The sequence below is a fragment of the Corvus moneduloides genome, chromosome 1 (genome assembly GCF_009650955.1).
Source record: "Corvus moneduloides isolate bCorMon1 chromosome 1, bCorMon1.pri, whole genome shotgun sequence".
NCBI classification, from domain to species: domain Eukaryota; kingdom Metazoa; phylum Chordata; class Aves; order Passeriformes; family Corvidae; genus Corvus; species Corvus moneduloides.
The window spans coordinates 1,301,478-1,316,233 of record NC_045476.1 but is presented as its reverse complement, the minus strand read 5'-3'; the positions used below and the strand labels follow the sequence as shown (position 1 = coordinate 1,316,233).

General features: G+C 54.1%; 1 protein-coding gene across 1 annotated transcript in view; it reads right to left on the bottom strand.

The window, feature by feature from the left end:
- PTH1R (parathyroid hormone 1 receptor) overlaps positions 1 to 14,756 on the bottom strand; it is an 85,692-nt gene that overhangs the window by 49,748 nt on the left and 21,188 nt on the right. The window contains exon 2 of the mRNA XM_032129145.1: positions 2,546 to 2,651. Coding sequence (XP_031985036.1) covers positions 2,546 to 2,651 — 106 coding nt within the window. The remainder of the gene's footprint in view (positions 1 to 2,545; positions 2,652 to 14,756) is intronic.

The following is a 14,756-nucleotide window of genomic DNA, read 5'->3' as shown; positions in this document are numbered from 1 at the left end:
AGGCAGATCCCTTCCAGCAGAGCTGAACTTGGATCTTTTCCTTCACCACAAACTTCTTAAGAAAAGCTGGAGAAATCCCACCCTTGGATAACTGTGGGATGTGTTTTCCTTAGGATCTCCCCAAATTTCTGCCTCATCATGGGCCTGTCCTTTTTCCTTCTTTAGAATGACAAACCCAGCATGGATTTGACCATGGGAAACCAGTGGAAAAACCGCCCAGGATTTATTTTGCTCCAAACCAACCCTACTTTGCCTCATGCACTTTTCCTTTTAAATCCTGTCTGCAAATAGGAGCTGGAGCGTCATAACTGGGGAGATCGTTGTCCTTCCCTGGTTTTTCTTTGGGATCTGCAGTGAGGGAAGAGGTAGCGGGATGAGATCCTCCCTCTGGATGAGGAGGCCACGGATCTGCGTGTCCCTGATCCCAAAACAGACACTGCGTCCCAATTTCCGGATTATCCAAGGAGGAAAGGGCTGGACCCAACCACTTTCCCTGTGTCCAAGGACATCTGAAATCCCAAAATCTGTGGATGGCAGCTCCTCTGGAAAGTGGGAAGGACTTTTCCAAATTGGAAAACGCTCTGTTGGGACCACAAACTCCCTAGACCATCTCAGGGACAGTCTGGGTTCCCTGCCTTGTTTGGAAATTCCTAGGGGGAATTTCTGGGCTGCCAAATCCTAAAAAAACATTCCTTGGGAAAGGTTGAGGGGGAATTCATTCTGCCTTCGGATAAGTGCCGATTAATTGGATCCAATTCGCCTCTGCTAATGAAGGTTTGAAGTCTCCAAAACCTTGGAATCCAGGTGATTCCTCCTCTTGGACCATTTGGGATTGGATTTGCCGTAGGGGATGGAGCAGGGAGCCTGAGGAGCTCAGAGCAGCTTTTTCCAGAGGCAGGAGTTGTGTCCACGGGATTAAACCACCACGGGTTGGAATTTTTCTCTTCCAGCCCCAGAGCCAGGTCTCACACCAGCACCAAATCCCTGGGATTTGCTTCCTTTGCTCTGTCCACAGGGAATGAGCCCAAAACCTGGCTGTCAATCACATCCCTGTCCCTGCCCACCACGAAGGGGGATCGATCCCAAATGCTGCCTCAAACCTGGAAAAGGGGCGCTGGAGCAGGCCCAGGTGGGCAGGGAGACAGCAGCAGGAAATGCCTTTGCACATGTGCTCATTAACGAGGTGTTAATTGGGCACGGGGTGAGGGGACGGAGGAGCCGAAGAGGATGTGGCTTGAGGTTTTCTGATGGAAAACAGGAGGCTTGGAATCAAAGGAAAGCTGGGATTTCACAGCCCCTTGCTGGCCTTTCCAAAGGCACCAGGTGGCAAAGCTGGATTTGGGGACAATTCCCTCTGTCTCCCGGTTTTCCCACAGCACTCCCTGAGGGAAGAGAGAGCTGAGCTGCAGGAACATTGTGGGTTGTCCCGTTTTTCCATGGGTTGTCCCATTTTCCCGGGAAATCGAGGGAAGTGGGATGGGACACCCACCCTGAGGGGTGCAGGGTCCCTCAGCTCTCCAGGAACGGACACTTGGGAATGTGAGGAAAGGAGCCGGCGGGGGGTGAGGACTTTGCTCCCTGCATGAGAGAGTTCCCTCCTTCCTCCTCCCTCCAGCCCCACAGCTGGGAAGGATTTTCCAGCCCAAAATAGAAAGGAAGGGGAAGGAAGAGGCTCAGCTGAGCTTGGGCCCTTCCGAGGAGAGAGAGCGTGGAAGGAGAAAGGTCTTGGAGCGATGTTTTGTTTCCCTTATCACTGCTGCAAAGGAATTTTGGGATTTGGAATTGTGGCTCTCCTCTGGAACAAGTCCAGAGGATCCCACGGAGCTGCTCCCAGGGCTGGAGCCCCTCTGCTCTGGACCCAGGCTGGAAGAGCTGGGAATGTTCCCCTGGAGAAGGGAAGGACACAGGGAGAGCTCAGAGCCCCTGGCAGGGCCTAAAGGGGCTCCAGGAGAGCTGCAGAGGGACTGGGGACAAGGCCTGGAGGGACAGGACCCAGGGAATGGCTTCCCAGTGCCAGAGGGCAGGGCTGGATGGGACATTGGGAATTGGGAATTGCTGGCTGGGAGGGTGGGGAGGGGCTGGGCTGGAATTGCCAGAGCAGCTGTGGCTGCCCCTGGATCCCTGGCAGTGCCCAAGGCCAGGCTGGACACTGGGGCTGGGAGCAGCCTGGGACAGTGGGAGGTGTCCCTGCCCATGGGATGGGATCTTTAAGGTCCCTTCCATCCCAAACCATTCTGGAATTCTGTGATCCCAAGAAAGCTGGTGGTTGATGCTCTCTCCTGCGAGATCAGGGCTGTAACTCCACAACTTCCTCATCCTCCTGAACCCTTGGCATTTGGAATCCTGGAGCAGAACAAGTCTGGGACAACTTCGCTTTCCAACCCCTCGCGCTGGAACCTCCTCTCCATGGCCTATCCTGAAAAACCAACGCTTTGGGGTCCTCCAGCTGCCTCCCTGCTCCGAGCTCTGCGAGTGGGGCTGAGGGAAGGGCTGGGGGTGGAGCAGGGGTGGATCCAGCTCCAGCCCGGAATTTGGGAACACTCACCGTGCACCTTGGGCACCTTGGCTTTGAGGTGGCGCTCGCACTTGGCCTTGGCCTTCAGCAGGAGGAAGATCTGCTCCTCCTTGGTGATGACATCGTCGGCATCCACCTGCAAGGAGGGGACAGAGAGGTGAAATTCCAGTTCCAAACCCTCCCGTGCATCCATGATTTCCTCAGCCTCGCCCTGGGAATCCCGGTTTGCTCTGTGGTTGTGTCCCAAGGAGCTCTGTGGAATTATCATCCATGGATGTGGCGATGGAAGCACGGGCTGGGAGTGCCCCTGTCGCACACATTCGCACGTGGAAGCGGGAATTCTGGGATGGAGCATCCCGGATTGCAGGGATGAGGCTGCACTGGGGAAATTCTGGGATGGAGCATCCCGGATTGCAGGGATGAAGCTGCACAGGGGAAATTCTGGGATGGAGCATCCCGGATTGCAGGGATGAGGCTGATAATCCAGGAGGAAAACATTCCTAGTAACTAATTTATGTCAAGGACTCCTCTCCTCTTAGGAATTACAACCTCCCTTGCTGCTTCCTCCTCGGCACGGAGGTTCCATCCACAGGCATCAGGCTCCATAAAATCCTGCCTGAATCCCAGGAATGTGTGGAGGGGCCTGCCCCAGGCAGGGCTGGGAGCTGACAGCGTCTCCCACCCTCTGCTCCAGGGAGAGCTCCGAGCCCCTTGCAGGGCCCAAAGGGGCTCCAGGAGAGCTGCAGAGGGACTGGGGACGAGGCCTGGAGGGACAGGACTGGAAAATGGGATTCGGGTGGGATATTGGGAAGGAATTGCTGGCTGGGAGGGTGGGGAGGGGCTGGGCTGGAATTGCCAGAGCAGCTGTGGCTGCCCCTGGATCGCTGGAAGTGCCCAAGGCCAGGCTGGAGCAGCCTGGGACAGTGGGAGGTGTCCCTGCCCATGGCAGGGTGGGAATGGGATGATCCTTTGGATCCCTTCCAACCCAACCCAGCTATTCCATGATTTCCCTGCACTCCCCAAGCCATCCCTACCCCGAACCCAGGTTCCTTCCCTCCTTTCAAGCTCATTCCCTTTGCCAAGCCGGTAACAGGAACCAGCTGAGGGCCAATTAACTCCCGACAAAAACTCCCTCCGAAAGACATAACGAGGGTTAATGAATCCCAGCTCCCAAATAAACCGGGATGCGAGTTCCCAGCGGGCTCCCAGGGAGAGGAACGGGGGGCAATGGACTCGCAGCTGTGGAGTTCAATCTGATAAGGGGCTGGGAGTCAAACAGGAGTTGGGTTTTCGTGTCCTTGGAACAAATCCAGGCTCGAAACCCTTCACACGCGGGAGTCGCTTCCAAACCGCGTCCACGTTAATGGGAACAACTCCAGCCCTTCCCAGATGTTCGGCCTGTCCGCATTTAAGGCACCATCCCTCGTTTCAGCTTGGATTGGGAACAGAAAAGCTCGGGGTCAGCTCCTGCTGGCGTTCGGATCCGTACAAAACCGGAGCGATTCCGCCAAAGCTGGAGGAGTTAGGCTGGATTTAGAGGGATGGGACCTCAGGAATTCCGAGCGATTCATCCCAAGCACGCTCAGCCCTCGGCTCCTCTGGCTGTGCCTGGAGGGATGCACAGAAAACCCATTTCAGTTCCCAGAAATAAAAGGGAAAAATCTCTAAGTCCTGGGCCTGGAGCTGGGCAGGGGCAGAGCTCCGAGCTCAGCTCAGGTTTAATTTCCTAAACCTGCCTGATCCTTAAAAAAAAATCCACCAAAACCAACCCCACATTCCCTCCTCTCCTCCCAAAAAATGGTCTAAAGGATAAAAAAATCCATTTAGGGCCTGACTTTGTGAGTTTCCCCTCAGCCAAAGGGGTTGAAATGTGAACGCGAGTAAGTTTATAAATTTATGGATTAAAACAGAGATTTTCACTAAATCCTGGGATTTGAAGACATCAGTTCTCAAAAGCTGTTAGGAAAATGACGGAATGGTGCTGGATAAATCCCATTAAACATCCAGGCTGGGAGCTGGGGGTCTGGAATTTGTCATTCCCTCTGTCCCAACTCCTCGTGGGGACATTTCAGTGCCTCCATGGGGCTGAAAGATCCCCAGGGACTGAGGATTATCCAACCCTGGAATCCTCAGATTTGGGATCAAGGGACAGCAGGTGGGACAGCACAAACACCCAGAGCTGGAAAACCCGGAGCACCTCTGGATCTTCCAGCTGCTGGAGGAATTTTAATTCCCTGACACCGCATTTTCCTGATTTTCCTTGGATTTTCCTGCCCTGGATCTCCTGATTGGAATGCAGAGCTTCCCTGCTCCTCCTCCCAGCCTGGCTGTCCAAGGTTAAAGGAATCCACGGGAATGTTTTCCTCACGATGCCTTCCTGATCCAAGGCACATTTGGATCTGGCTGGGCAAAGCTTTCCCTTGGAAAAACAATCCCAACACCTGATCCCAAAACATGCCGGGGGGCGGCCTTGCTAAAACCATTAGGAATCGTTTCTGCCGATCCTTGGGAATCTGGAGATTCCCAGGCACCAAAAGAAGCGGCTTCACCTCCAGGAGTGCCCTTCAGTGGGGCTGAAGGATTTGGGAATGAGTGGGAAGTGCTGGGAGTGAAGCAGCCGCTGCTTTGGGGGGGGTTTGGATCCCGTGGGATGGGAGGAAAACAGGGATGGAGGTGCCAGGATGAGACGTCCATAGGATACGAAGAAAGGAGGGAAATTCATCCCTAATTTGCAGGATTTTAGACTCAAAAAGAACAAGGACTGAAAAAAATCCCAACAAATCCCACCAGGAGATCCAAACCAGGATCACACAAATGAGCAAAGCCCAAATCCAGCAGGAGCTGGGAAAATCCGGACTCTGGATGCACATTCCAGGGCCAGGAATGTCCTAAACTGCTGCTGACCCCTCAAGTGTCACCTCCTGGAACTGGGCTAGGATGGAAAATTGGCCCAAAAGGGATAATTTCATCAATATCCATGGATTTCCTCTCTTTTTAAGGCCACAGACCCCCTGTGCCACGCTGAGAATCCCAAAATCCACATTAATATCCAGGATTTCCTCCAGTCCAGCACCGTTTATTCCAGGAATTCCCTGCACTTGCTGCTCAGGACAATGAAAAAAGGAAATAAAAGGAATTTTTCATCCCAGTGAATCCCAGAGCCAAAAACTCCTCAAGATTCCCATCTTTAACATTTCCCATTCGCTGATTTTTTTTTCCAATTCCCACGAGCCTTCGCCTTTTTATCCCCCCCAAAAAAATCTCTCATCCTGAAGAACACCTTTAACCAAGAGAAAGGAATAAATATAAGGATCTATTTTTCCCAGTACTCCCTGCCTTGAGAGAAAACTGGGAATATCCAGGATGGGATTCACCAAGCTGAGCTATTCCCTCAGAGCTCCTCTTACAGTCTCTACCTGCCCAGAGCAGCTGGAATTTATTCCATCCTCAAACCAACACCTGGAATAAATTGGATCAGCCTTTTTGGGTTGGCTTTTTTTTTTTTTTTTTCCCATTAATTGGCCACTCAGGAGCCCTGGAAGGATTTTTGAGGAGGAGTTTTTGCCGATGGGAATTGTGGGAGCAAGAGGAGCATCCAAGGGAAGGCAGAAACTGTCCCAGACATGTCCAGCTCCCAAATCCAGCTGTTTTGGAGGAAGAGGTCGAGGTTATCCTGTCCCTGAAGACTTAATCCCTCTAAAAATCCCTCTAAAAGCTGCCAGCAAATCCCTTTAAATCAGCTTTCCCTAAATTTCCTCTGCAGAAATTCCTGCGCTGAGCTTCTTGGCGTTCAGTTTTTCCAAGGAATAGCTTTATCCCGAGGGATGCGGGAGCCCGGGGGCTCCACAGGCGCAGCTTTTCCCTTCATTCCTGCAATCCCACCCCAGAGCACCTGGAAGGGATGGAGGCTCCTCCCTGCGCTTCCCAGTTTTCCAATCAAATCCCACCTGCTCCTCTTGCTCAATCATCCCCTCCCCTCTTCCCAGTGCTGGGTTTTGCTGGAAAATAAAAGTTCCTCTTGGGGAAAAGATCTGGGAATGTCGCTTTTCCCTCCGTGTCCGGAGAAAGCAGAAATGCCAAAGGGAAGGGGACACAACGACTTTATCCCGAGGCTGTAAAATTCTTTTGGATCCCTTTTTCCTCCCTTTCCTTGCCCCTCCAGAGCCCGCGGGGTAGGATGAGGATGTCCTCTGGAATTTCCATTCCCTGGCCGATGTCCCAGCCACGAAAGCAAACCCCAAACGTCCCCGGTGAGGTCCCGCTCATCCTCGTTTATGGGCCCCATTTTCGGGAAGAACGAGGTCCTTTCTGTGCCGCTTCCCTGGCAGCAGCTCAAAAAGCAGCTCCAGGCAAACGGATTTGTTGGGATTGAGGGCAAGGAATGCCGGGATCTGCTGGGAGAGCACCGGGTAATAGCTGGGAAGGTGAAAGGGAAAATGATTCTGGAATGGTTTGGGATGGAATGGACCTTAAGGATCATCCCATTCCAACCCCTGGGCAGGGACATTTTCCACCATCCCAGGGTGCTCCAAGCCCTGTCCAGCCTGGCCTTGGACACTTCCAAGGATTGAGAATCCACAGTTTGCAGTCAGCACCAGCCATTTATCCAGGAGAACTGAGATTTACGGTGCCTTTCCAGGAACAGGAATTTAGGGAGAACATTTGTCTCTCCCAAAGGATTTCCCACTTTCCACCCCTGGGGCAAACGAGGTGGGACCCAAGAGCTGAGCTATGGAAAAATCAACTTCCCAGCAAGGAGAGAATTCCCAGAACTTCCTATCAGGCTGCCTGGACAGGGATGTCCTTCCCAGGGGTCAGAGCATGGAGCTGGTGCAGAGGGATCAGCAGGGATCGGAATTCTGTTCCTGGATCACAAACAACACCCCTCGCATTCCGCGCTTCAGGAATGATTAATCCCAAGACAAATGTCTCCGATATTCCCATGAATCCCATCCTGTTCTCCCCTCCGGTTTGGAGAAGGCCTGGCCTAGCTGGAGACATCCCCACTTCTCCATAACTTCCATGAAACGAGCCAAGCCTAACTCAGCTACGCTCGAGATCAAGGACTAGGCCTAGACCAAGGCAGGATTAAATTTAAGCTGGACAAGCGGATCTGTGAGAAATTCTGAGAAATTTGGGATTGCTCCCGGTGCTTCCATGGCAGCTGAAGGTAATTCCTGACTCCCGTGGCTTGGAGACTCCAGCTTTCCCATGGGCAAATTATCCAAAGGTTCTACTGAATTCCCAAAACAGCTGCTCCGGATCATGCTGGAATGGATTCCTTTTTTCCCCTTTTTTTTTTCCGTTTCCCTGGTTTTTCGTCCTTCAAAAACACCAACTCCTCACCTTCCAGCAGCCCTGACCAGGAATCAACACAGGATCACTCCGTGGCCTCAGGCAGCTCAGGAATTTGGGGAGAGAGGCAAAATCTTGGCACAACTTCCCTGCTGCAGCTCGGAGTCCTGGGATACCACAAACCCTTCAGGTCAGGATAACCTGCTCCTTTCCCTGGAGCATTTGCTCCAACATCCAGCTGCACCCTCATCCCAGCAATTCCCTTGTCCAGAGGCACAGACCTGGAGCAGCCCTCCCTTCTTCCCTCCCATCCAGAGAAATCCAGCTGGAAGCAAAACTCCCCCTTCCCATCCTTGATGGCCCTAAAGGGGCTCAGGGGATGCTCCCGAGATATTTCTGCCGGAATGGTCAATCCCACATCCCTCCCCGCTGCCCCAGCAGGGATTTGGGATTGACTCCTGCCAGCCCACGGCTGCTGGTGGGATTGGACCGCAGGGAGACGCGGAATCCGTGCCCTGGGAATGCTGTGCCAAGGCCGTGGAGCACTGTGGGCTCCAGGCCACATTCCCGCTGCTCCGTGTGTGCCAGGAGCCACGGCCAGGAGCGGGGAAACCCCGGAGAGCTCCCAGTGCCAGCAGCTGCTCCCTCGGGATCATCCTCGGATCATCTGGGTGGGACACGCTGGGCAGCACGGCCAGGACTGAGAGCACGGCCCAGGAGACACCGGGGATGGAAGGGACACATTCCAGCATGGATTGGGCAGGGAATTGTGCCTCAGGATGGGAGCTGCCGTGGTGGGGGCGGGGCTGTGCCCATCCGTTGACGCCAATGAGCTCCATATCCCAGAAATTTGGCTGTCGGGGCAGGAAAAGAAGGATTTGGGGTGGGAGGGGTCACCTCCAGGGCTGGATGTCACCCAGGCAAGGCTGGTGTCATACGGGCGGTTCCCTGGCCAAGGTCGGGAAGGATCCCGGTTATGGATCTTATCCAGGGCAGGAATCCCAGCCACGTGCAGGGAATCCCATTTGGGAAAGGTGCTGCGGGTTCGTGTTGGAGAATCCAAACATCCGGCACCAGCATGGAATGGTTTGGGTCGGAAGGGACCTTATGGATCATCCAGTGCCGCCTCAGGGACAATTCCCACTAGTCTGGGATTCTCCAAGCCCCGTCCAACCTGGCCTTGGCCACTTCCTGTCTCTTCAGATTCCCAGCCTGACTCCAGCTCCTGGTTTCCATCCCTCTCTTGGAACAACAGATGCCTCAGTCTGGTCGATCCCTGAAGGTTTCTTATTTTTGCCTCCCTGTTGGATTTGCTTGGAAAATCCCCTGGATGTTTCCCTGTGAGACTCAAGGCTGCAGGTGGTGACGCCTTTGCTCCATGAGTCAGCGCTCTCCCGATCCATCAGGGACCCAAATTCCGGGGCACGCTGCTGTCCCAGACTATCCATAAACACAAGGAAAGCCAGGCTGAGACAGATCTCCATGGAAAGCATGGAATAAAGGAGTGGGGTGAGGGAGATTATCAGAGGAAATAACACATCCTACTGCTGAATCATGGAATCAGGGAATGGTTTGGGTTGGAAAGGACCTGAAGGATCATCCAACATCACCCCATTCGGTGGGCAGGGACACCTCCCACTATCCCAGGCTGCTCCAAGCCCCAGTGTCCAACTTGGCCTTGGACACTTCCAGGGATCCAGGAGCAGCCCCAGCTTCTCTGGGAATTCCATTCCAGTCCCTCACCACCCCCACAGCCAGGAATTCCTTCCCAATATCCCATCTAACCCTTCCTCTATCCCTTCCACACTTGCCTTCCCAGTTGTAACTGTGTTTGGAATCGTATCAAAAATATCAGACAAGTCCAAATGGCCCAAAGCCTTTTTAAAGTCCCGTTTTGGGAGGATCCAGCTGATCCGTGCACGTCCCACTGGAACTGGGCACCTCGGGTTGCGTCTGTGCCGGCCCAGATCTGCTAAAAATATCTGGGATTTGTATTCCTGCTGGGATGAGTGATGGCTGGGGGACCCCTCTGGCTCTGGAGCAGCACCCAGACCCATGGGCTGCCCCATTCCTTCCCTCCAGATTATCCCTGGATATGGGATGAGCCCCATCCCTGCTCTGCTGCTGGGCTGGGGCCACACGCCGCTGGAGGCGAGAGGAGTTTAATCCCGAATGAAATCCCAAATGAAATCCCAAGCGGATCCCAGCAGGGTTCGCTTTGTTGGAGCCGGCGGTGCCTGCAGTGCCAGGAGTGATTTATCTCCTCCTAAGCCAGACACGTAAACAGCGCCATGAATCATTCCCTAAATCATTCCCTAAAAGTGCCTCTTTTCCCTGGGAGGCCGTAAAGGGAGCCCGGGATGAGCTCACAGGGAGCGGCTCCGCCACCCAACGGGGCTCGCTCGCCTTCCTGCCGCTCCTCGGCACCCTCTCCACGGGTCGTTCCCAGAACTGCTCTTCCCAGTTCCCTGGCTTTTCCCCGGTAACTCAGGCTTTATAAAGCCAACAGCCCGGCTTAGGCAGGGACAGATGTTCCTGATAAGCCACGGCCTCCTTAAAAGTGTTGCAACCGAGTTTTGCTTCCAAGTGCTCCCTGCCGGAGCCAGAGCTCTGCGGTGGGAATCATGGATCACCTGGCGGGAGCTGGGATTTATTTCCCGCTGCTGCTGCTTTCCCTAAAAAAGCCACTCATTAATCACCAAGCGATGGGGACCCCCCACCTGAGATTCCATCACCTTTTCCAGGATTAAGGATGTGCTGATCCCTCCGGCACAGCCAAAATTCCCGGCTACCCGTGACCTTTTCAGCATGGACAAAGGCAGATCCTCATGATTTATGGGAAGGAAAAAAAACCCCAACAACAACCCCACACTAAAAATATCTGCCTGTATTTCACCGTCCCAGCTGAAAGCTTTTCCAGAAATTCCCTTTGGGTTCCAAGACAAGGCCCATCCACAAGCCCGTAAAACAAGCAATGAGTTTTTGTCTGGATGAAAACAGGGGTTTTTTGGGATGAGGTTGGCGCAGGGATTCCAACAGCCACTGCTCACATCCTGCTTTGGAGGCTCCACCTGGCTGTCAACAAGAAACAGAGGGAAAAGAATTCCATAGGAATCATGGGGATGTCGGGGGGCTGGGGGAAGGTGAGACCCGAGCAGGACTCATGGGATGCCCCATCCCTGCAAGTGTCCAAGGATGAGGCTTGGGATGGTGGAAGGTTCCCTGCCCATGGGGTTGGGAATGGTCTTTAAGGTCCCTTCCAACTCCAACCAGTCTGGAATTCTGTGACTCTGGGATCAGGATGACATGGAAATACTGGGAAAGGAAACCCGAGCCAGGCAGGTGCCTCCTGCGCTGCTCCCCTGCAGGTGAACCGGGATTTTCCATCAGAAAACAAGAGAAGGAAAACTCTGGAAATCAGAGGGGAAAGGAATAAGTTTTTCTGGCTCTGGAAATCTCCCAGCTCTGCCATCAGGGAATATTCGTAATTGTGACTATTCCGATTGGGAATTTTGGGCACAGCTGTGAAGATGCTGCCAGGAGCTCTGCCTGTGTGCTGGAAAAGGCCATTCCCTATTTTTTTTTTTTTTTTTTTTTTTTTTTTTTTTTTGGGAAACAAGATGCATTGAAGTCGTCCCGACCAGCCCAAGCCCTTGTTCTCCCTGGGCTGGGTTTAAGTGCCAATTCCCTGAGCTGAGCCTTCCCAGCCATCCCCAGGGGACCACTCCACTTTTTTGGGGTCACCTCATTCCCTAGGAGACCCTCCCTGCCCTGCCCATCCACAACATCCCGTGATCCCGACTTCCCACCTCTGTCCGTGTTGTTCGGACTTTAGGCCAGACTATCCCAGCTCCGACACCAAAGCTGGGCTTTCCTGGTCATTGCTGAGCTTGGTTCATCCCACTTTTCTCAGACATCAGGGATACCCTGACAATGGGATTTCTCCCCGGGTTCATTCCATCATTGGGAGGAGAATCCTTCCAGCCGCATCCCACCAGAGATCCAGAGGTGTCCCTCAATCCCTTGGTCATTCCCAGGACAAACTGACCCTGATTTAGTCACCCCAGTCCCGGCTGAAGCTGGACTGGCTGTCACACATCAGGGAATCATGGAATAGGTTGGGATGGAAAGGACCTTAAGGATCATCCAATTCCATCCCTGCCATGGACAAGGACACCTCCCACTATCCCAGGGCACTCCAAACCTGGCCTTGGACACTGCCAGGAATCCAGGGGCAGCCACAGCTTCTCTGGGAATTCCAGCCCAGCCTCTCCCCACCCTCCCAGCCAGGAATTCTTTCCCCAAATCCAATCTCAATCCACCCTCCTTCAGCTTAAAACCAAAGGGAAAAAGGACATTTAAGCCTCACATTCCCAGGTCTGATTCGGAGTTATCCAAACCCAACAAGTCCGGAGCGCGTAGAACCCCAACATCCATTGGCATGTTCCCTTTGTGCTCCTCATCCCGGAGCTGGGAAAAGCAGGGCTGCATTTCTTTCCAGCCCTCGGTGCTATTTTCCAAGCCCTACCACAGCGGGAATGACGCAAATTCTCCCAGCATCCCCAGCCCCTCCGAGACACGGCAAAAAGACCTGGAATTTCGGCCGGTGGAAATCGAGCCGCCCCGCTGACGTCAGCTGGGGAAGGATCCCTTACCGAGAGCCCGCTCGAGAATCCCACAGCCACAATCCGGGGTTTGTACCCAGGAATATCGCGACGGATCCGGCTCCCAGCACGTGCGGATATCACGTTACTGGTGCCCCAGTTAGAAACGCTCGGAGCGGCACTGGGAATTTCGGGGCACACCCAGGCCCGTGACTTTGGGATGATGGATTTACTCCTGTCTGGGCCTTAAATTTAGCACAGACTCCTCTGCAGCCGAAAAAGAAAAAAATAGATTGGATGCCTCCCGAAAAAGAGATGGGGATCTCATCCGTGAGAAATGGGCTTTGTGCTGGAATAACGGCGGGAATTCCGTCTGGAGGTTTTGTGTCTCGGAATAGCCCGTGCCAACAGATCCGTGCCTAAACAATGGATGCAGGGAATTCCAGTTTATCTCCAAGCTGGACTCTGGGTGCCTCTCTGGGTAATAGAACCCAGCGCAAGTTGGAACTTGAAGCTCTCAAGGTCCCAAACGATTCCGTTTCTCTCCCCTCACTCCTGGGGGATTTTCCAGACTCTGACCGGCTTTAAAGTCAGATGGATTCCAAGTTTTCCAAAATATTCCAAGATTTTGGGAAGTTGGAGTTGCAAGGGAAGATCACGGAATGGTCAGGGTTGGAAAGGACCTTGAGGATTGGAAAGGACCATTTCCAACACCAGATGTGCACAGGGATCCAGGGGCAGCCACAGATTCTCTGGGAATTCCAGCCCAGCCCCTCCCCACCCTCCCAGCCAGCAATTCCCAACTCCCAAGATCCCAATTCAAATCTCCCCTTTTTCAGTTTAAAGCTGCTGCTCCTTGTCCTGTCCCTGCAGGAGGATCCCTCCTGGATCAGCTCCAGGACTATTCCCAAGGCTCTCCCCAGGCTTCGCTCCCTCCACATCCCCCAGTTCATCCCAGGATCCAGGAGCTGGATCCCGCAGGAGATGCTTCTCTGGAGATCCCGGGATGGGAGCAGCTCTGATCCCACCTGCGCTCCCGCTCCCTTTGGAGAAGGGCCCATTCCCGCACAGCAGAGGGATGCGGGAATTTTCCGGGATGCGGGAATTTTCCCGGCTGCAGCCAACTCAGCGGGAAGCTGCGAGACATTTGCTGCCATCTACGGCCAATCCCAAATAGTGCAAAAGCCGGGAGAGACCCGGCTCCGGCTCCAGGGTGGATTTTCCTGGGCTGGGAATGGGGAAGCAGGGAGGAGCTGTCTCCAAAGACTTCCTAGGAATCCTTTCGCATGGAAAACTTCCATCCCAGGATCCCCAGGCCACTCAGGGCACGCCAGGAACAGGGATAAAGTGCAGGGAGGAGAGAGGAGCTTCCCGGGATAATCTGGGATAACTGGGAATGACGCTGCGCAACTGCTCCAGAGGGGACACACCCGAAAGGCTTTGGAAAATATTCCTGCCCTTTCCTCTTCCTTCTCTTTTCCCGTTTCCCTGTTTCTCCAGAGCAGATGCCTGGAAAACTTCCAGTTCTGATGCTGTTTCACCGCCATTTCCCTGGGAATTTGTATCCCCCCATCCTGGCCCAAATTTCAGGAGCAAGTGTCGCATGAGCACCAGGGATTTGGGATGGGAGCACCGGGATTTGGGATGGGAGCACTGAATATTCAGGATGTGAGCACTGGGGATTTGGGATGGGAGCACCGGGATTTGGGATATGAGCACCGGGATTTGGGATGGGAACGCCCAGGATTTGGGATGGGAACACAGAATATTTGGGATATGAGCACCGGGGATTTGGGATATGAGCACCGGGATTTGGGATATGAGCACCGGGGATTTGGGATGGGAGCACAGGGATTTGGGATGTGAGCACTGGGATTTGGGAGCGGCGCAGGGAGCGGGCGGTGCTTCCCTCCCTCCCTCCCTCCCGGCGAGGCAGGAGCGAATTCCCGTGTGGAATTCCCGGGAATCCCGGGCGCTGCTGTTTGTTCTGGCAGGATCCCGAGGCTGTGGAGCCGCAGCTGCTTCCCTGCCAGGCTCCTCTTCCCGAGCTCTGGATCGGGGATCCCCCTCTGGATGCTCCCAGGAGCTGCCTCCTCCCCCTTTCCCGAGCTCCCGGCAAAGCTGAACCTTTGCAGGAGAAGGCCAGGAACAGGGATTTGCATTCCTGGGAAAGCTCAGCAGGACTGGGACACCGCTTTGGGGACAGCCTCGGGCCGGTCCCTTTTCCTGCCTTTTCCCTCTCCAAATCCAGGTCCCTGGGAGCCTCTGATATCCGGGAGAATCCTGTGGGAAACACAGAACTCCGTGTCCAGCTGGGACACTCGGGTGTGGGATTGCTCTGT